At 35.8% G+C, this 23107-nt stretch overlaps 1 protein-coding gene across 4 annotated transcripts in view; it reads right to left on the bottom strand.

Moving 5' to 3' along the window:
- Positions 1 to 23107, bottom strand: part of LRBA (LPS responsive beige-like anchor protein) — a 709127-nt gene that overhangs the window by 521376 nt on the left and 164644 nt on the right. For all 4 annotated transcript variants that reach the window (XM_047799683.1, XM_047799685.1, XM_047799682.1 and 1 more), the window contains 3 exons: positions 22475 to 22634; positions 17678 to 18125; positions 8695 to 8828 (listed from right to left, as the gene is read on the bottom strand). In XM_047799683.1, the coding sequence (XP_047655639.1) occupies positions 8695 to 8828; positions 17678 to 18125; positions 22475 to 22634 (742 nt within the window). The remainder of the gene's footprint in view (positions 1 to 8694; positions 8829 to 17677; positions 18126 to 22474; positions 22635 to 23107) is intronic.

Raw genomic sequence — 23107 nt, 5'->3', positions numbered from 1 at the left:
ATATGTATGTATAACTGGGTCATTTCGCTGTACAGTAGAAAATTGACAGAACATTGTAAACCAGCTATAATGGGAAAAACAAAGATCATTTAAAATAAAAAAAAAACAATGTTTTGTATATGTTTATAAATCTATATGCATTCCCTTATATCCTTGAAGAAACTTCCTTATAGTCAATAGATGCACACTTAAAATGTTGACACATATTGCTAAATTGCCCTGAGGAAAGAAAAAACAATCTACATGTTTTGATTACTGGTAAAATTGAATGTATTTTCCCAATTTACTGGAAATAAAACAAAACAGGAAACATAAATGACTGCTCTGACCTTTTGAGTATTGTTATTGGACTCTTTCTTTATCATCTGCAATTATTCATTATAGATAATTAATGACATTTAGCTTTTGTCATTCATTATAAATTCTAACTTTGTAGTGATTTTTTGCCATAGAAAATTCTATAATCCTTCATTTAAACCATCTATATCAGTGTGATACAGAAAATAGGAAGACCACTGAAATTTCAACAGAGCTGTTAGATTTAAATTAAAAAACATAAAGCGCCTAGATTCTCCAATGTTACTTTCCCACATTTATGCAAAGGCACTACAGAAAAAAGTCTAGAGTGCTTCCAAGTGATTCTACTATACATGTGTGATTCATGCTATCCATTTTCAGCATAGCCTCTGTTTATATAGTACCTATTAAATTCCCATAATAAATATAAAAAGTTCTTCCACTCATCTCAACCTGAAACCTATTTCTCTTCCTGCTTTCAAAAAGAAACACCAGGTCAGCCAAGACCAGAGCCTTTCTCTTCCACATCCAAGAAAACCTTACTAACATCTCAAGCTACCTTAACCATCAAACTCTCACTTAATTTCCATCACCATTTTTTTTTTCCAGAAAAGGTGTTCTACACTAGCAGAAAACACTTCCTCATAAGCCATCCACACAACCAAACCATTTTTAAACAGAATCCTACCAGGCCAGTTTTATTTTGTTGTTTTGTTTTTTTATAACAACTACCCTTAAGGGTTTATATGATTAAAATGTTTTCAGGGGAGTTCCCGTTGTGGCGCAGTGGTTAACGAATCCAACTAGGAACCATGAGGTTGCGGGATCGATCCCTGCCCTTGCTCAGTGGGTTAAGGATCCGGCCTTGCCGTGAGCTGTGGTGTAGGTTGCAGACGCGGCTCGGATCCCGAGTTACTCTGGCTGTGGCGTAGGCTGGCGGCTGCAGCTCTGATTAGACCCCTAGCCTGGGAATCTCCATATGCCATGGGAGCGGGAGCGGCCCTAGAAAAGGCAAAAAGACAAAATAAATAAATAAATAAATAAATAAATAAATAAATAAATAAATAAATAAATAAATAAAATGTTTTGGGAAATCAGTAAGGGCTCTGCCACTTACTAGCTGTGTGACCTTGGGCAAAGTTACTTAAGCTCTCTGTCTTCCCATGATAAAATTAGCAGTGATACCTACTTCATAGTATTATTTGAGGATTAAAGTACTTAGAGCATGCACCAGAGTAAACACCTAATGAATAATAATAGCTACCCTCCCTACTCTTCCCCTCTATGATTGCTTTTTAAAATATTTTAAAGTTATATTTCCAGTTAGCCTGTACCTCTGGCTGAAAACACACTGGAATTCTTCAACAATTTTTCATGTAACATTAAAAACATGTAACTTAAATGAGACGATGCTTAATATACAGTACCATTTTAAAAATTTACCATAAAAACTTAAGAAAGAAACTAAAGGTAAATTTCTCCAAAAAGTCTAGAAACCAATCCCAGACTTAACTGTTACAAGAAGTGAATTTCCAACAGTCTCATTTATCGGATTAGTATAAAATAATACAATCTAGTATTTACCAAACAATTTGGTAAACCTAGCCACTGCCCTCTACAGCCTGTCGCTGCCTCACACCACTCCCACAATTTCCTCAGGCTCATTTTAATTTCATCTGGGCACTTTTATTCAACTTGCTCTTTTAACTAAGGCAAAGTTAATTCTGGGTATGGATCAACAAAGCGAGTCTCTAATCAGGGGTTTTGTAGCTTTAACTCATTAAGAAACAGCAAAGATCTGGGACGACTTTGATATTCCCTGGACCATGCCTGGTCTTTAGGCAGAATGTGATCAATAATCAGCAGGACTGATTACAGGTCTCAGCCAAACAGAAGGATCTGGAAATCTGGACTACTTGATCCCCTACAGGCTCCTTGGGAGAGAGGGCACTGCAGCAATCTTCTCCCATGGTTAACCTCTGGGTAATTACCAAATCTGCTTCTTAGAGTGGGCACATTCCTACAGCAAGATGAATCTCTCTTTTCCACAAACACATTTCCTTCCCTTTCCACTGATAGTTACACTTGACTTTTTTTTCAAACTGGGATTATTGTCTCTTGCTGAACTTCCCCCCATCCTCACCATCCTGCCCAAGCAAGAGCTAACGGAACATAAAAACTCTAACTGAATGGAATCTAGCCTAACCCATAAGGATTAATTTTAAAATGAAGTTGACTATACATGTTTTTCATACTGACAATTTTTAAAAGTACACATATCAATTTCATTTCGCAATAAAAAGGTTTCCATTTTTGCATTTTTCACAATGCAATTTCAAAACAGAGGGCAAGACATGGTGAAATCACAAATTTTTTCACTCTTCAGGATCTGGCATTTCCAGATCCAATCCTTCTATTCCTGCACAACATTCAATGAGGTTGAGACCAAATAGCATTATTACACTCAGTTAATGACACTTGCAATTTTCTAAATTCTTAACTTTAATAAGATCACTGAAGCATGGTTGCCCACTGATTTCTATTACCAGCGGTTAATGAAATATTTCTTAGCTTTATTTTCTTTTTTGGTGGTAATTTTTAAAGACCATCTTTATTTAGAGTATATCAGACATTTTCTCTAAAAGGACTAATTGGTAGTTTTTCTTGAGCTTTTCTAAAGTTGACAGAAAGGAACACATAAGGTCCTACCTACTTGAAAAGAAAGAAGTAATAAGTCTGAAGAAAATGTTTATATAAGGCTTTAGACAGTAGTTTGAAACAAAATTATCTTTTACTGTGCAAACTGACTCTAATTTTAATGAAGTGAAATATATGTATCAAAAGTTTGAAAAAGACAAGGAGCATGCGTGGCTCTCAATAATAAAACTACAACAAAAATGCTTTCCTGACACTACCCTAGAAGTAATGCCCATTTTCACCTAAAAAAGACTATAGCAGAAAGGGGTTTTGTTGTTGTTTGTTTGTTAGAAATCACAAGAAGACACTTTACCAACAAAGTGAAGCAACTAGCTATTGTTTTAAGGGGAGAAAAAAAAGTCATGAAAAAATAAACTAAACATATCAGTAATTTCACACCAGGTTGTCCTTCATTCCTACAAGAAAGAAAAATGTAACTTCCAAATATATTCTGCATTTTTCAACTCAGATTTAAAAAAAACAAATTTATGACAAATTTATTTTTAACTAATTTTACATTCAATATTTTCAACAAGTGATCACTCATATGCAAATGTGGAAGCCACTTCCAACATGTGGAATGATACTAACTTATCTTTTCCTTATCCTTGCACTGATAAACTGGCTCCTTCAAACTGACAGTTTTCCAGACATTCAAAAGAACAAAAAGGAAAGTGTAAATAGATCATCTGTCTAGCATCTATTCAGGGAATAGCCAATTGTTTATTCAAGGTCCCTAAGGGTTTAAATAAATAATGTCCTTTGCAATAAAGTATCATTAAAACAAATGCCAATATTTAGTCCCTAAATACTGTATTGCTCAATTGTCCTCTCTCTCCCTCCCCACCCATTCCAGACTAGGTCAGGCAGGGACAATCTATATGCCTAGTTAAAACTCTTCGTTAAATAAAAGAAATGTATATTGAATAAGTAAAGATAAGCCTCCTGGGTCAAATATTATATAACGCAAAGAATCAAATATTTTCCTTTGATATGAAAAACAAACACACTAATTTATAGTATGAATAGCTCTGATAAACAGAAAGCCTAATATTCTAGTAAGCAGCATAATTATTAAATTCTGCAAATTAGCAAACACCCAGCACATAAATTTACTTAAGAATAGTCTTGGGTTAGCTTGATTTTAATCATTTATCCTTTGTAATCAAACATATTTGAAAAACACCCCAACATACTTGAAAAAAGAGTAATAGCATCATAAAACATATCATACTCTGGGCAATTAAACCTCTACTGATGAGTAACGTTAAAATTTATATTTTAATATGTTTACTAAAAACTCTCTTTTCTCTTTTAGTTTTCTTTATAAATATACATACTGTTCTGTGATGAATCTTTTATCACTTATTATGAAAGATGTGCCATTATTATAAGACTATCCTTTTTTGCTAATAAAATGCTACAGAAGCAAAGAAACATTATTCCTTTGTATGATAGTTAAAATCTGTATACTGACCATAGTTTTTTTTTTAACCACAGTTTTAATAATATACAGTTTAAAAATGCGTATACAAATCCTTTATTTTTTCACAAAACTATAAAATGACTTGGTTGTTACTGTTTTGACAAAAGAATCTTTGACCTCCCGTAAGCTGACAAGCTCTAATTCTTTTTCTGGGATCCAGTCTCAGTTTCTCTTTAATTGTGCCACATATAAGACATAGAAATCCCATTTTTATATCAAAACTTCCAAATAGTTTAAATGTTTTTGCTACAAAACTCATATTTTACGTTTTTTATTCACATGGTATCTTCCAAGGAAATTCTCATTTTTGTTAATATAATGTGCACTATCAAGTATATTTTTAAATAAGGAGTCATCTGGTACTGAATACAAACAGTTCATTTTTTGTTGCTGACTTAGTATAAAATTCAGAACTGAATTCATCCCAAGGCACAAAGGCTTATGGTCCACATGGATGGATATTAACTGTACTTTCATTAAAAAAAAAAAAATTCCAAGATCAAACCAAGACTAACCCCTAACTTACACAGATCTGCAAGAATAAACTGGCCACCTTAGCATGTAATTACAATAACAATTCATTCATAAATCATTTTTCCCAAATCCTGCTTGAACCAGAAGAAGGAAAATAAGCTTCAACATACTGTATACAGACTATTTTTTTTAATATCAAATAATTTAAATTTAGACATCTACCAAAAAGAAAACAAAAATCAGTTACTAAAATTGATGGTTGGAGTTCTCTGGCCACACAGCAGGTTAAGGATCTGATGTTGTCACTGCTGTGGCCTGAGTTTGATCCCTGGTGCTGGAACTTCTGCATGCCATGAGCATGGACAAAACACACACACACACATACACACACACACATTGTGGGGTTTGGATTCCAGGTGAAAAGAGAACAGACTACAAAGGCAAGCATGGTAGGCAAAAGCATGAAAAATGGGGCTGCAGGAGATAAGAAATCAGATGACCGAAAACACTCAATTGGGTGAGATTTCTTAACAAGGCAGTAATGCTCATGGCAGAAATCAATGGAATGGAATGAAACTAATAAACTAAAACAGAGACAACAGTAGCACAGTGACAGAGGAAGAGGAAAGGAAAAGTCAGGAATGGGAATCAAAACAAGTGACAAAAAGAAAGATCATCATCACTAAGCCAACTTCGAATGACCTAAAAAGGAATGAATTTTTTTTTTAAATAAAGGGAACTAGAGAGGCAAAGAACTAAAAATACTAGCTCAAAACACAAAAAACTGGGAACTATTTGAGAAACATTACCATCACAAATTATACAAAATTTAAATAAGAGGGAGGAAAAAGGTACATTATGGGCTGGAGTCATGGTTTGTGGGGGTTTACCAATAAATACAATAGTCCTCAAAATAGCAAATTATTTTGTAATTCTGCATATGGTTTTTCAGGGTGAGTATTTTATGCTATAATGGATTTACTGAAAAATATACAATAGCTTCAGAAAGAAATTCATTATCCTGTTTTATATCAAATATTGCCTATATGTTAGCCTTTAGGTTTCTTATCCCTTCTGAAGGCTGTATAAATCTTGAAAAATATATTTAAAAGCAATTAGAGGATTCTATTTACTTTGTCCCATAAACTGAAATTAAAGGGCAGTGTATTCAAAACTTATTTCAATAATACTTTACTCCATATATTATGAACCTCTGAATTTACTATATATCTTCTGGGAAGTTATTAGGAATTCACTATCACTGAATTAAAAAATATTAGTAACTTCTGTATTTTTCCAAACAGGGGCTAGTCTAGAAAAATCATGGTGAATTTCCTTTTGTAAGGGCTTTGGATGGGAGTGGAAGAACAGAAATTTCTAGAAGCAGCCCAAAATAAGATTACCAAATTGCCTCTTCTCCAAAGTAAAGAAAAAAGAAAAAAGAAAAAAAAAAAGCATCAAGAGTACAATGAACAATAAGGAAGAAGGAAAATCTGCTAGAGTTCTGCACTTGTTCTCCTTTATACTTTCTCACCAAGAGAATGAATGATGAAAAATATGTAACAAACATACCACACTATTGCAAGATGCTAATACCAGAGGAATGCAGAAGGAGTGAGGTTGAGAGGGTATATGAGAACTCTCTACTTCTCACTGAATTTTTCCATAACCTAAAACTGATTTAAAAAATAAGGTCTTTTAATTAAAAAAAATGTTTTAATAAAATAAAAACCACGGTAGTACAAAACTATCTACTATCACAGCAGCTTTTGATTTCTCTGCGGAAATTTTTCTTCAACAACTATTTTTTTCTAGGATTAAAATAATACGAGGAATTACCACTGTGGTGCAAGGAGATGGGTGGTGTCTCTGGAGCACTGGGATGCAGGTTCAATCCCTGGCCCAGAATCATCATTAAGGTGGGTTAAGGATTTGGCATTCCCACAGCTGTGGTGTAGGTTGCAACTATGGCTTGGATCTGATCCCTGGCCTGGGCATTCCATATGCCATGGGGCAGCCAAAAAGGAAAAAAAAAAAAAAAATACAAGAGTACAGAAAATTTTTTGAAAAATAAACTAAAATTAAAAATTTTTAAAGCCAAAGTTTCCAGTAATTTAACCTCATGGAAATAAACAAGTAACTTCAGCGTACATTTCCTAGACTTTTCCATGTATGAAAGGATACACACACTTCACATAGTTATGATTACACGGTACATAAAGTATTGCCTTTTTTTTTTTAACTTAACCTACTGTGAGTGTTTTTATCATTTAACACTAAGCGATTTGTAGAGAACTAATCACATTTAAAACTTTGAAAAAAAGTTTTCATTAATGCAAGTACAGAATAAAAAAATAGGGAGGACAAAAGAGATAATTAAGAGTCTTTGTTTTGGGAACACATGATATACACAGAAAGGAAAAATTAAATGTCTCTGACAACTGGCTAGTGGAAACATCAGGTTACAAGCAAAACTCTGAGATACATTAGCGTAGGAAATAAAAGCAGAACCATGGACAGGGGGCCAGAGATGTGCCAAAAGACGAAGGAAAAACATTTCTGATCGTAATATAATCCAACTAATCACTCCTTCAAGATTCCTTTTATTTTTCATTAATCTCATTCCAGAGTAAAAAGAATGAATGAATCCTTGGGGGGGGGGGTAATTTTTTTTTAATTGTTAATTTTTTAATGAAATAGCGCACACAGAAAAATACCATGTTAATTTTTTTTAATGAAATAGCACAACACTTAGAAAAATACCACTTGCCTAAAGTCATATCCCCTTTGTCATTTTAATATGACACAGTTTTCAAGTTTACCTGGTATTATCACTAAACTTCCAAGTAACATCTAGGGCTTTAGGACCTTGCACCCAAAAATATTTGATTTGTTTACAAAAATCAAACTGCAGTAGAAGTTAATGAATGCTAAGACTAATGCCAGCATGATGACAGACATCGGCACAGCCTTCCCTTCCCAAGTCTCTAACTCAGACACTATGCAAGAGAAAGCCAGTTACTGAATACTCTATAAATTTGGGGCAATGGATAACCAAATTAAGAGATCAAATGTCACCAAAATTTTCTCATGTAAACCCACTACCTATGCACATCTTCTCAAGTGCAGGTAAAGGAAAAGAGAATTTTAATAAGCATGCCATTCATTCATCCACCCAACCAGTAGAATCTCATATGTCATATACTATCACAGTTAAGTGGAGAAAATACTGAAATCCTTGATTTTGGAGTTCCCGTCGTGGCGCAGTGGTTAACGAATCCGACTAGGAACCATGAGGTTGCGGGTTCGGTCCCTGCCCTTGCTCAGTGGGTTAACGATCCGGCGTTGCCATGAGCTGTGGTGTAGGTTGCAGATGCGGCTCGGATCCCGCGTGGCTGTGGCTCTGGTGTAGGCCGGTGGCTACAGCTCTGATTCAACCCCTAGCCTGGGAACCTCCATATGCCGCGGGAGCGGCCCAAGAAATAGCAACAACAACAACAACAACAATAACAACAACAAAAAAGACAAAATAAATAAATAAATAAATGAAATCCTTGATTTAACCTATTTCATACTACTCAAATTTATTCAGAAAAGTATTAAATAATCAACAACATAATACAAAAGCAGAATAATTTATAACATGCCTAACAAAACTTCTTAATTTTATCAAAACCCCTAAGTTTTCCTTAAATGGAATGGAAAAGCTTTTTTAATGATATCACTGACGACAAACTCACCAGGTGATTCTCGCCCCGCATCTGAGGCTTGGGCTGAATCTACTGAAGAAACCACACTGACAGCATTGGTAGGTATACTTGTAGTAAGCGTGGAAGGTAAGACGGTTGATTTTTTTGTTGCTATGATGACGCTTCTGTAATAATGAAAGTAAATACATTTTTAAAAATACAGAAAATCACATCAATTTCAAAATCGAAAATAGGAAAACAACTTTTTTCTCTTATCTATTTTGATGTACAATTTAGAATATACTTTCAATAAGAAATCTCTTCAGGGGAGTTTCCATAGTGGCTCAGTGATTAATGAACCCAACTAGCATCCATGAGGACGTGGGTTCATTCCCTGGCCTCACTCAGTGGGTTACAGATCTGACATTGCCGTGAGCTGTGGTGTAGGTCGCAGACGTGGCTCAGATCCCGAGTTGCTGTGGTTCTGGCGTAGGCCGGAGGCTACAGATCTGATTCGACCCCTAGCCTGGGAACCTCCATATGCCGCTGGTGTGGCCCTAAAAAAGACAAAAAGACCAAAAAAAAAAAAAGAAAGAAAGAAAGAAAAGTAATCTCTTCAAATGTATTTACATTTATTTATACTTCTTTTTTTTAGAATGGAGACAATATTCTATGAAAATATAATAGTCCATTTCAACATGTAAACCTATATTTATTATATTTTTAAATTTAGGATAATCTTTTATTATCCAACTTAAACAAAATATAATCAAAGGTATAATATGTAAAAAAGAAATGTGGCATTCAAGTGGAAAAGTAATTAACTTTTTCTTAACCTCAGAAGTGAAGCAGAAAACTCAACACGTTTCTACAAGGACTTTAAGGCATCGCTAAGTTGAAATGATAAAATCTTAGATAACTTATAAGGTAAGAAATGCAGATATTAGGAATTTTGTTAACATATATACAACCAAAGCTTTACTTTTTAACCCTCAAAGACTTTCTTTGGATAATATTACATAGAAAAAAAAAACAATGCATAAGCATAAAATCCAGACATAAAAATATCCAATAATCAAATTTGTTCATCTTAGGTATTATTCAAACAGTTATTTATGTATACCAATTTCAATTAAAGCGTAATACTTTATACCAAAATAGTAACTAAAAGACCTTATTAGGCATAACTTAAAAGGCATTTTTAATTGAAGTTAGCTCTATAAACATGCAAAAACCCAGTTAATGAGGTAAAGAGGACAGCTGATATATAATGCACTCCCACAGCAGTGCTTACTTTTAATTACCTGGTGTTAACCATAAGCCTAAAGTCTTCAACATTCAATTTATTTAATCACATCTTTTGTTGACAATATTGTAACTGCAAGCTTCAAGTATTCCCTTAACGCCTTTAAAGTATTCAGTTTCTAAATAAAGTTACTTAGATACTTGACACCAATGAATGTATTCAAAAGTGGAAATTATATAACTCCAGTACTTTAAACATACATTTTGTTTTTGTGGTTACATCCACAAGAGATAATACAAAGTAAAATAGGTTCTGTTTTACTTCAGTGCCTGTCATGTGACAGAGAACACTGTTGCCAATTAAATCAAGTTCTCTTGTGCTAGGCATGGCTTATTCAATGTACTTGGGTAGCTGGTGTCACATCATTATAAGGGTGACTGCCAATGTTAACTATATACTAAAAAATAGAAGCAACAGCCACCTGAGCCCTCAATCCAAAACCATGTGCTTAAATCACGGGAGCTTATATCAGATGAAGACTATTGACTTTAGGGTGAGTAGATATGACCCCGTGTATATATGTGTGTGTGTGTGTGTACGTGAGAGCACGTGTGCGTGCACACATGTGTGAGTATGTACACATACGCTGGTGGTACATTCAGAAAACAATACAAATGTAATTTATATAATTCCTACTCTAGGTCAAAATTTAAAAGTCTTTTATTCAAGAAAACCCCTAGCTACTTACTTCCTAGCAACCTATTCTGCAGGGAAGGAGGGAGAAAAATATGGAGAATTTACTTTCACATTTGTTCACAAAAGAACTAGCAAGATCCAGTCAACTCATACAATAGGCAAGTACTGATAGGAACAATAGAAATTAACATTTAAAAAGTTTAATTGCTTTTTTTATATTTGAAATTTAAGACATAAAGCCTACCCTATGTACCCACAATCACACTCTTAAATATTTCCTCGAGATAGCTTAAGGTCACAAAAAAATAGGTATAATAACATAAAGAAAGGCTTTATTTATAAAACTCAAAAAAAAAATTAGCCCAGAATCCTTTAAGCAGAAAAATAAATAAAAATATGCTTGTGTGCTTATACAATGGAATAACAGCAATAAAAAGAAACTACTGATAAACATAACGTGGATGAATCTTAAAAGCACTGTTGTGTGAAGGAAGCCTCATACAGAAGAATGCAAACTTTGTATTTCCTTAAGATTTGTGCCTTTCAATATATGTACATTTAACCTTAAAAACTGTATTGATCTCTGGTTAGAGATTTGCATGCTGAAATGCTTAAGAGTAAAGTGATCTGATGTCTGCAACTTCAAAATGCATCACAAAAAATAAGACTGACTGATGGACAGAGAGATGACAAGATGGAGAATTGCACAAAGAAGCAAACAGTTAAAGGCTAATTGCAGAATCACAATGATAAGTCTCTGGGTGTTCACCGAACCAATCTTTCAACTTCTCTAAATGTTTGAACATTTTCATAATAAAATGTTGGAAAATTGGTAACAACAAAAAATTTACCCGAGATGTCCCATAATTGTGTGCAATCTCTATTTGTGCAAGACGGCACAGTTAATAAAAGACAACAAAAGAACCTGACCTCATTTCTAACAATTGCCATTAATAATTTTTCAATCATGAATAGAAGCTGTATTTATTGTCCAAGATCTTTCACACATCCTCATTCCTAACACCTCTGAAGTGTGACTTCCTACATGAATTTACATGGAACTAGTGTTCCTGACACATTTCTGCAATCGTCTCTTGTGGTTCTTGAGCTGAACATGTACATCATCTCACAACTCCAATCCTTTGTATGTGCTGCTTCTCTACCAAGATGCCTTCCTCTTAGTCCTTCTTGCCAGCAAACTTCCTTCTCACCTTTCAAAACCTTGCTCAAAGGTAAGCCTCCTCAGACTGCCAAGTCAAAATTCCCAACACACTATTCTTTGAGGTCCTGTATGATCCTATTATCTAAACTTACATATTATTAACGGTACCTATGATTAAGCACTGAGACTATGCCAAGAATTATTCCTCGATTTACAAAACAATCCTAACATGCATATTACTTCCATTTTAAAAATTAATAAAGCTGAGAAAGGTAAAGCAATATGCCAAGGTAAACAGCAAAAGTGCCCCACAAGTCCAAGTTTATCTAAATAAGCCTCTAATTTGAACTCTTTCCTCATACTCACCTTTAAGTTTTATTGAGATATAACTCATATCTATATCATTTATTCTTTTAAAATGCATGATTAAGTGGTTTTTAGAATGTTCGCAGAGTTGTGCAACCATTACCACATCATTAACATTTAAAAATAATTCTATACTATACTCATCTATAAAAAATGGTAATAAAATATTTCCAAGATATAAAATTATATATATACTACTACTAAAACATAAACTACATCTGCTCACAAATGGAATAAATTGCATTCTTTACACCAGCTAAGTACTTAATACATACTGGAGAAATAAAATTAATCAATTTCCAAGTTCACTGACTGATTCAAATTATCTCTGAGAAAGTAACATAATAATGCTTTAGCTTTGGGCCATGTAAAAACAAAGAAAATTCAGTCACAATGATTCTCTTAAAAGAACATTAAACCATAGGCAGATTTCAGGATATTTTCATTTCCTTTACCAACTGTTTTTACTTTATAAATTATAAAATTTCTGTGTAAAAGTCTCAAATCTTAAACAGAGGGGGCTCTTTGAGCTATCCTATCTATCATGTCTGAAAGTATAAATCTAAACTAGTAAAGCATATGTTACAGTTTTAATAAAATGGAGTCATTCTCATGCTACAGCTTAGGTTTCTAAAGAGATAAAGTGAAACCCTTGTGAATATTTAAGAAATAATGAATTTTTACTACCTGCAACCAATTTTAACAAAAAGCACTTCAAACTTTTTGGCATTAAAAAAGCTGGAAGACAGATATGTCTTTTAGTTATGTAAGCTGTTTTCCAATCCTTCAGTTAAAAATCAAATAATAAAGTTTAAAATCTCACAACTATTAAAAAAATAATAATAAAAACCTCACATATTTTGGCTTTTGTTTTTTTCTTTTATACTCACCAACTTTAATGAGTAGTTAGTATTTGTGAGGCACTATGCTAAGGACATATATGAATTACGTTATTTATAACAACCCACAAATTATTTATACTTACAACAGCCCGTTGAGGTAAGTACTATGCATTATTATCCCCATTTTAAAGATGAGAAAGAAGTAATTTTCCTAAGCCTCCATAAATAGAAAGTGTAAACACTGTCGACATTTTTTTTCCTTGCATGAACTAGGGACACTTTTTGAAAATATTTTATTTAGTAACAACAGACAGAAAGCAACAAAGTCCTCCAGACCACTAAGGTTCAGAAGTTCCATTTCGGAATTACATCAGTTTGAAACATCACAAACTTTCACGTAAATGCTATTTTCTTTTAACATACAAACAGTTCACTAAAGAAGAAAAGGGCATTTTAAGCCTAGTACTTTAGTCCCTAAGGATCTAGTCGGAAAAACCAGACAAGCCCTTGAACTTTATCAAGATAAATCCTTGGCATCCACTAATCACCAGAGAGGATCTTCAAATTAGATAAGAGCAAGAATTCTGGCATGGGAATGAACACAAACACCTTGCCATCCACAAGGGCCCACCCCCTGGCAGGGGTTCAGCAAGGTTCTACTGTGTAGCTGTTACTCTCAACTTTCCAGCTACTGCTTGGAAGTTGATAATTCTTAAGATATGAGGAGAGTTGTGATTTCTGACACAGCATTCCAGAGATAAATCCATGATCAGAGGGATGCCTTGAAATTCTCCAAGATATTCCTCTGGTCTAAAGCTGCATGAAAACAGTTTCTCAAAAGGTGTCTCTTGCTAAGAAAAAGGGGGTGAGGGGGGATCAGAAGTTTGCTTGCTTTCAGACAATACGTTAAATTCATACCAGACATGCTAGTTTCAAATAACATCCTAAAAAATGCTATCACCAAAATTCCCCTTTGTTTTCTATTTCAATAAACCCCTTAAAATGTATTCCTTAAGCACACTTTCCTAAATAAACTCATAACCTAATCACTGAAGGTAGCACTATGGCATAGACAATGTCTACACTATTTAAAAAGAAATAAATGCCAAAAATACATGAAAATCAGCACATTTATAAGGAAACAGCTTTGAGTATATTAGTAAGATATATTAAATTTAAAAATCTACCTTTAATTTCTAACTACTTCTAACTATTCAATCTAAGATTAATACAAATTTAAGCAAATTGTGAATTTTAAAAAACCTAATGATTTACATACACCTCTTCTCACCCTCAAAATATAGCCACTGCAGTTTGTTGTATACTCTTTGAGGCATATGAGAACATGCATATTTTTTTAATGATCATGAATTCCAAATTAAATTGTACTCTGCTTTTTCCATTTAATAATAGATGTTCAACATCATTTTACACCAATAGATAGGGGTGCCCTTTTCTCTCATTAATGGCTGCAGAATATTAACTATATGTATAGAAAACAACACATGTAACCAATTCTTCATAAACTGGCAACTACATTTGCACAGCACAGCTAAATGACAGCGTGTAAAGTCCATCCTCCATGGTTTAAATCGTAGCTCCACCATTTATTAGCATAAGAGTCTAAGCTAATTATTTACTTTCCCTATGCCTCAGATTCTTTACCTGTAAAATAAGAATAAATATAGCATCTATCTATCCATCCAGTAACATACTATTATAAAATGTATGGTAATAAACCTTCACAAAGTAAAAGCTCAAAACGTATTAGCTTCATTATGAAATTCGTCTTGCATGAAGAAAACTATTTTTGGCCACACCCACAGCATGTGAAAGTTTCTGTGCCAGGGGTCAAACCTGTGCCACAGCTGCCACAGCGGTGACCCAAGCTGCTTCAGTGGACAAAGTCAGATCCTTAACTGGCTGTGCCACAAGGGAACTCCACAAAAACATTTTATACTTGCATGTATCTTCTGTATAAACTTTTAAAGATGTAATTAAGTTTATACATTTTAAATTTTAATTAAAATTAACTGCCAATTTTCTCTTGAATAGACTATACCAATATGCCCTCAGTGTTTTTTCATACCCTCATTAAGAACAGGTATCATCTTTTAAATTTCTGAATTTCTTCATGCTAAGGCCTATAGATTAATATATCTTCAATATCATCTCACACCAGTATATAGTGCTCTGCTTTTTTTCTCTTTAATAGCTGTATAGTATTACTTTTTTTTTTTTGTCTTTTTGCCTTTTCAAGGGCTGCTTCCCATGGCATATGGAGGTTCCCAGGCTAGGGGTCGAATCGGAGCTGTAGTCACCGGCCTACACCAGAGCCACAGCAACGTGGGATCCGAGCCGCATCTGCAACCTACATCACAGCTCACAGCAACGCCGGATGCTTAACCCACTGAGCAAGGGCAGGGATCGAACCCGCATCCTCATGGTTCCCAGTCGGATTCGTTAACCACTGTGCCACGATGGGAACTCCAGTATTACATAATTTAAAGATAAGGAAATTGAGGCTCAGGAAGATGAGGTAACTTGTCCCAATTCACTAGTAAGTGATAGAGCCACAACTCAAAACTCAGTTTTGTCTGATTTCTAGAGTCAATATCCTAACTCTCATATTACAAAGCCTAATTTAAAAAAGGGAAAAGATATTTGAATCTAACAGATACTATAACTATAATGTCATGTTATATATATATATATATATATATATATATATATATACACACATATATATACACCAAATGATGTTTACCTGGAAATTAGACTCTGTCATTCTTATCATACCAGGACCTTGACCTAATCTTTAAACAAAAATAGAGGGAAAAAGATGACAGAGGATGATGGCAAAAAGACTTTCCATTAAAATTATATATTCCCTATGTTCTTTCAGAACATCTTAATTACAGAAATAGTGTTAACCAGCTTGTATATCTAATTCACCAACAAGAAAATGAGATAAAACACAGAGAATAGGAGATACAAAGAAATAAACAACCAGACAAATGGAAATTATGAGAAGGATATCTTAAAAGAAACCAGAAGCTAATGGGAAGGTATTCCCACTGGCCAAATCAGAGATAATCTGAGCATCAATGTAAATAACAGACAAAATTCACTGAATAAAACAGGAAACCAGAGGCCATATAATCAATGTGCTGAATTCCTCTGAAGAGGATAAGAGTTTCCTAGCACCACTTCACAAGGAGTGTCTTAACAGTGGAAAAACCTCGGAGATAGCATTTTAATAAATGATCAGAATGAATATGACCAGTAATGAGATAAAACTATGTGCCACTTGTTAGAATACAATTGCAAGAAACAGTGTTACTTCTGTGATATGATTGCCAAAGATGCTTTAACTTGAATCTCATCCTGAGGAAACATTAGACAGACCTAAACTGAGGGACAATCTACAAAATAGCTAGGCTCTCATCTTCAAAAGCATCAAGATCAGGAGCTCCTGCTGTGGCTCAGCGGAAATGAATCTGACTAGTATCCACGAGGCTGTAGGTCTGATCCCTGGCCTCACTCAGTGGGTTAAGGATCCAGCATTGCCGCAAGCTGTGTTGTAGGTCGCAGACATGACTCGGATCTGGCATTGCTGTGGCTGTGGCGCAGGCCCACGGCTAGAGCTCTGATTTGACCCCTAGCCTGGGAACCTCCATATGCCACTGGTGCGGCCCCAAAAAGACAAACAAAAAACAAAAAGTGTCAAAATGATTAAATTCTGAGAAAGACTAAAGAACTGTTCTTGTCAGATGGAAAAAGAATAAAGAGACAGAACAAAATAGAACACATAATTCTGATTTTGATCCTTCTATTACAAAGAGCATATTGAGAAGATTATTGAAACTTGAAAAGTGTTTGAAGATTTGAAGGTAGTATTATATCCCTGTTAATGTCCTTATTTTGATGAATGTATTGTGGTTCTGTAAAAAAATAATAAAATATTCAAAGGGATGGAATCTTGTAACAACTTTCCTTCAAATGATTTAATCTGAAGAAAAATTTCAGGCTATTTAGCCAACAATTTCTTAGGTCAGCAGAATCAAGAAAGTCAGAAATCTACACTAAGCTTTCTCAAGCTGTCAAGACTATGAACACTTTGTTGAATTCCTAGATGTTAGAATCCATAGATTCCCATTTGTTTTCACAAAGGCTGGCACAGCATTGAAGCAAGGGAGTGAAAGGTGACCATTTTTAAGTACAGGTGATTTCTCAGCTGCAACAAAGAAAAAATTATTTAATATACAACTTGCCAATGTAATATTTAAAAAAATTCTTTTGGCCACACCTGCAGCATATGTAAGTTCCTGGGACAGGGATCAAACCCAAGCCGCAGCTACGCATTATACCACAGCTATAGCAACACCAAACCCTTAACACACTGCACCAAGCCAAGGATCAAACCCACACTCCAGCAGCAACCAAGGCACTGTAGAGACAATGCTGGGTCTTCAACCCACTGTGCCACAGCAGGAACTCCTCAAATTATTTTTAAATAATCTTATTATGTTGATAATTAAAAGTCTGAAATGACACACAAACCATACTACAAAATATCCTTATAATTTTTAAGATCAAAGCATCCCTTCTTAATGCTGAAGCTACAAAATCTAACAGATAAGTTAAATTCCTGTTTACGCTTTAAATCTTTATAATGCATATATTTATAAGCATACCAAAACAAAAGACTATACACAGTACCTGTCAAAAGATCTGAACTGCACAGGTTGTTCAACAGACAGATCACCAAGCACTCCGAGACAGGTTGGTGGCAGAAGGGCAGGATCCACTGCGACTCCATCTGCTGGTATGTTAACCAAGCTTCGGAGAATGTCCTTCACATTGACGTTTTTTGAGACTGAAACTGATGCTGCAGCCTTGTTATCCAACTCATGGCCTCCATCATTTTTGGATTCCTGAGACTTATTCACCTCCAAAGAAAGAGTGCAGAGCACCTCACTGATTGCATCCGGGCCTGCACTGACACTTGGAGATGCTACAGGAGGAGTAATGTCCACGTTGCTTCCTGAACCTGTAGCTGTTTCTTCCCCAATGCCTGAGTCCCTCCTCCGAGCAGATGATGTGCTTTCAGATTCTTCCACTGATGGTGGAGTTAATGGACTGAGTGCTGCTGATGAGCTTTCTACATCTTACCCAGAACAAAAAAAAAAGTACAAATTTAAAAATTAAGACCTCATTTGAAAAAGGTACATTCAGTCCTACTAGCCATCTACTATTTTAAATTATGAAATATACGGCATGTTCCAAAAGGCAAAAACAAGGAGTTAAGGACTCGGCATTGTCACTGCTATGGCACAGGTTTGAGCCTCAGCCTGGGAACATCAAAAAAAAAAGGCAAAAACAAATTAAATAATCTAAAAAATGTACTGATGGTTGAAACATGTTTTTAAAAACAAAAAACTTAAAAATTAAAAAAAAACATACAGACAAAAAAGGAGTTCCTGCCACGGCGCGGCAGAAACGAATCTGACTAGGAACCATGAGGTAGCGGGTTCAATCCCTGACCTCGATCAGTGGGTTAAGGATCCAGCATTGCCATGAGCTGTGGTGTAGGTCATAGACGCGGCTTGAATCTGACGTTGCTGTGGCTCTGGCACAGACTGGCAGCTGTAGCTTCAATTAGACCCCTAGCGTGGGAACCTCCATATGCCACAGGTGTAGCCCTGAAAGGAAAAAAAAAAAGTACAAAAAAAATAGATGCTTTTATAAGATAACAGTTTTAATAATAAATAATGATAATAAAATATATGAGAAAACCCCAAACGGAACCTGATATACCATATAATCAAAATAGATGGTTTAACAAAGTAATAGCAGTAATAATAAATAATGATAATAAAATATATGAGAAAACCCCAAACTGAATCTGACATTACCAATGGGTAGCAGCAACACAAGGTTAAAGCCATTGGCCTTCAGGAAAAAGTCCGAAGTCCTTAAGCTGAAGTACAAGGTTCTTCAATAATACGAGCCTACTAGGATGTAAACTTCTTTAGGGTGGGGAATTTGTCTCCTTGAACACTTCATCTCCAGCACCTATGACAATGCCTGGGCCTACAACAATGCCTGGCAATGGCAGGTGGTCAGTAAATATCTTTTGGTTGACTATTCATCTCCACTTTTACCTCTTGCTGCTCATGCCGTAACACATTATAACTGTGTTTGCAATCTCCTAAACATGGGACAATGTTTTGGGCTTCTGTACCTTATACATTAGCATTTCTTTCAACAGTAATCCTAAGACCTCTACTTCAAACATGGTTTCTACTGCTAGAAAACTTGTTATGCCTCCTACATGCATGAATGATTCAATGATCCTTAAAATCTAGTTCAACAAGGAACACCACCTTTTCTATTTGATTTTCATTCCCTCCAATCAGGCATTCACTCCATTCCAACAAAAATGCTCCATCTTGCTAAACCCAAAGGTCAGTTCTCAGTCCTACCAGCACTTGATAGAACAGCAGCAACTGACTCGTCCCTCCAATGAAATCACATTTTTCTCAAATGGCATACAAGACAGGATGCTCTCCTGGTTTCTCATCTACTACCATCCTGAGTGGTTCCTTCTCAATTTCCTTTACTTTTCCCTGATTCCTTAATCTGGAAGGACTTAAATCTCAGTTCTTATCAACATTTATTTCCTTAGTGGTCTCAGTCACTATCAAAGTTTTAAATATCACTATTACAAAAAAAAGATTGTTTTATATATAACAGGATAGTCTACATTTTCTTTTATATGTCTAAAAGATACTGCAGGAGTTCCTGTCATGGCTCAGTGGAAAGGAATCTGACTAGTATCCATCAATCTAGGATCCAGGTTCAATCCCTGGCCTAGATCAGTGGGTTAAGGATCCAGCATTGTCATAAGCTGTACTGTAGGATGCAGATGCTGTGGCATTGCTGTGGCTGTGGCGTAGGCTGGGGGCTACAGCTCCGATTCAACCCCTAGTGTGTGAACCTCCATATGCCATGGGTATGACCCTAAAAAGACCAAAAAAAAAAAAAAAATACCACGAACTCAACAAGTTGAAAAATGAATTTCTTATCTTACTCTGAATATGTTTCACCTTCACTCTATCCATCTGTAACATATACTCACTTTTTTGACTACCTTCTACTTTTTTCTTTTTTTTGAGGTACTGCACAAATATTTATTGGATAAATACATCGCCTTTGTTGGGTAGCAGCATTGCTATAACTACAATAGCTGCTTCTCTAACTATACATCTATAACTGGCAGCTATTTCTATAACTCTAATTATGATAGCTATCCATTAAAAAATGTCTCTTATGAGAGAATGTAAGTTATTTATTCTATACCACAAATGCTGAGATAAACAAAAATGTTTAATATTTTCGTTGTAAAGAATATTTTCTCACTTATCTTTAGATAGCTCATGTAAAGAACAGAAATCAACTCCCAACTGCAATTAACTACATGGTATTTAAAATAAATTAATATTTAGCTATTAATAAAAATAAATGTATTAGATGCATTCAAGATAGCGGAATAAAAGGACTAGAGCTCAACCTCTCTTCTAAAAACAACAAAATTCACAACTAAAGACTGAGCATTCTTCACCCAAATGGACTGGAAACCTTAAAAAAGATATCTGACTCCAGAAGAAAAAGAGGAAGACACATCAAGAGGTAGGAGGGGTGATTTCACCATATAAACAACCCCATATCTCCTGGGTGGGAAGCTCCACAGACTGGAAACTAACTGGTTCACAGAGACTCACCTACAGGAGTGAGAGTTCTGAGTCCCATATCAAACTCCCACATGCGGGGATCCTGCACAGGGAGAAAGAGCCCCTGGAGCATCTGGCATTTAAGGCCAGTTGGGCTTGTGTGCAGGAGCTCCACGGGACTGGGTAAACGGAGACCCCAGTTTTCAAAGGTGCACACAGACTTTCCCGTGCACTGGGTCCCAGGGCAAAGCAAAGTCTCCATGGGAATCTAGGTCAAACCTGACTGCAGTTCTTGGAGGACATCCTGGGAAAACAGGGGTGAACATGGCTTGTTGTGAGGGAAGGACATTGAGAGCAAAGCTCTTGGGAATATTCATCAGCTGCCTTTCTCCAGAGGTGGCCATTTTGGGAAAATCTGGCCCCACCCATCAGTCAGTGCTGAGAAGCCCCAGGGCAAACAACAACCCAGGTGGGATCACAGCCCCACCCCTCAGTAAACAGGCTGCCTAAAGACCCCTCAGACACACAGCTGCCCCTAATCCCATCCAGAGACTAAGCCCCACCCACCAGAGGGATTAGAATCAGCTCCACCTACCAGTGGGCAGGCATCAGCCCCTCCCATCAGGAAGCCCACAGCAAGCCCCCCATATCGACTTCAGCCACAAAGGGGGACAGACATCAGAAGTAAGAAAGGCTACAACTCTATTATCTGTAAAAAGGTCACCACACCAAAAACCTATAAAAATGAAAAGACAGATGAGGGAGAAAGGAAAAACCCCAGAAAAACAGCTAAGCGATGAGGAGATTCTCAGCCTCCAGGAAAAAGACTTTAGACTGTTGATGCGGAAGATGATGCAAGACACTGGAAATAAACTGGAGGCAAAGATGGTTAACTTACAGGGAACACTGACCAAAGTGATATAAGATATAAAACTTAAACAGGAAGAGATGCAAAATACAATAACTGAAATAAAAAATTCACTAGAAGCAGCTAACAGCAGAATATAGGAGGCAGAAGAACGAATAAGTGAGGTGGAGGACAGATTAGTGGAAATTACGGATGCAGAACAGAAAAGAGAAAAAAGATTGAAAACAAATGAAGAGAGTCTCAGAGAACTCTGGGACAACATGAAACGCACCAACATCCATATTATAGGGGTACCAGAACGAGAAGAGGGAGAGACGGGGACAGAAAAAATATTCCAAGAGATAATAGCCGAAAACTTCCCTCACATGGGAAAGGACCCACTCACTCCAACCCAGGAAGCACAACGAGTACCATATAAAATAAACCCAAGAAGGAATACACTGAGACACATATTAATCAAACTGACTAAAATTAAAGACAAAGAGAAAATCTTGAAAGCAGCTAGGGAAAAGAAACAAGTAACATACAAGGGAACCCCGATAAAGTTATCGGCAGATTTTTCAGCAGAAACTCTGCAGGCCAGAAGGGAGTGGCATGATATACTTAACGTGATGAAAGGAAAACACCTCCAACCAAGAATACTCTACCCAGCAAGGCTCTCATTCAGATTTGAAGGAGAAATCAAAACCTTCACAGGTAAGCAAAAGCTGAGAGAATTCGGCAACACTAAACCAGCCTTACAAATACTAAAGGAACTTCTATAGGCAGAAAAGAACAAGAAAAGGAAAAAAAAATAAACATATCTTCTCACTTTATATATAAACTGATTTAAATTCCAGAATCAGTATTTTCACTATGGTAAGTAAGTAATGTTTTACTTGAATTTTGGATGCCAGGGAAGATACAGAAACTTACCAGGAACTGATAAATTCTCACTCTCACTACCACGTTCCTTAAATGACTGGCCAGGCCTTTCATTTTGGGGTTCCAAAATATCTCTGTACTTCGAGACCATAAGAACAGAGATAAAGTATACAACTGCCAAGGCCAAAAATTGAGCTTGTTTGCTATCCTCCTGGGGAAAAATAAAAGGAGTTGATCATGCCACTATTAAATAACACATTTTAATCTTATTTTACGTGACAACATTAAATTTAAAACATGTTCACAAATCTTTCAGTATACAAGGAAATAGTAATTCACCTGAGCAAAAATTAGGCAAAGACTCCTTGCAAAATGCCTGTAAATGGGAGGTTTTGCACTTGTGAAACAGGAAAAGAGAGGTAGCTCATTTTCTTAAGTTAAAAATGAAGAAATATGTCCTTATACATATATATTTTTTTCTTTGTCTTTTTAGGGCCACACCTGCAGCACACAGAAAGAAGTTCCCAGTCTAGGGGTTAAATCAGAGCTGTAGCCACTGGCCTACACCACAGCCATAGCAACACCAGATCCAAACCACATTTGCGAACTACACCACAGCTTACAGCAATGCCAGATCCTTAACCCACTAAGTGAGGCCAGGGATCGAACCTGCGTCCTCATGGA

Source organism: Phacochoerus africanus, chromosome 10 (assembly GCF_016906955.1).
Source record: "Phacochoerus africanus isolate WHEZ1 chromosome 10, ROS_Pafr_v1, whole genome shotgun sequence".
NCBI lineage: Eukaryota > Metazoa > Chordata > Mammalia > Artiodactyla > Suidae > Phacochoerus > Phacochoerus africanus.
Note: the sequence above shows the minus strand (reverse complement) of the source record. Positions and strands in the feature narration are given on the sequence as shown.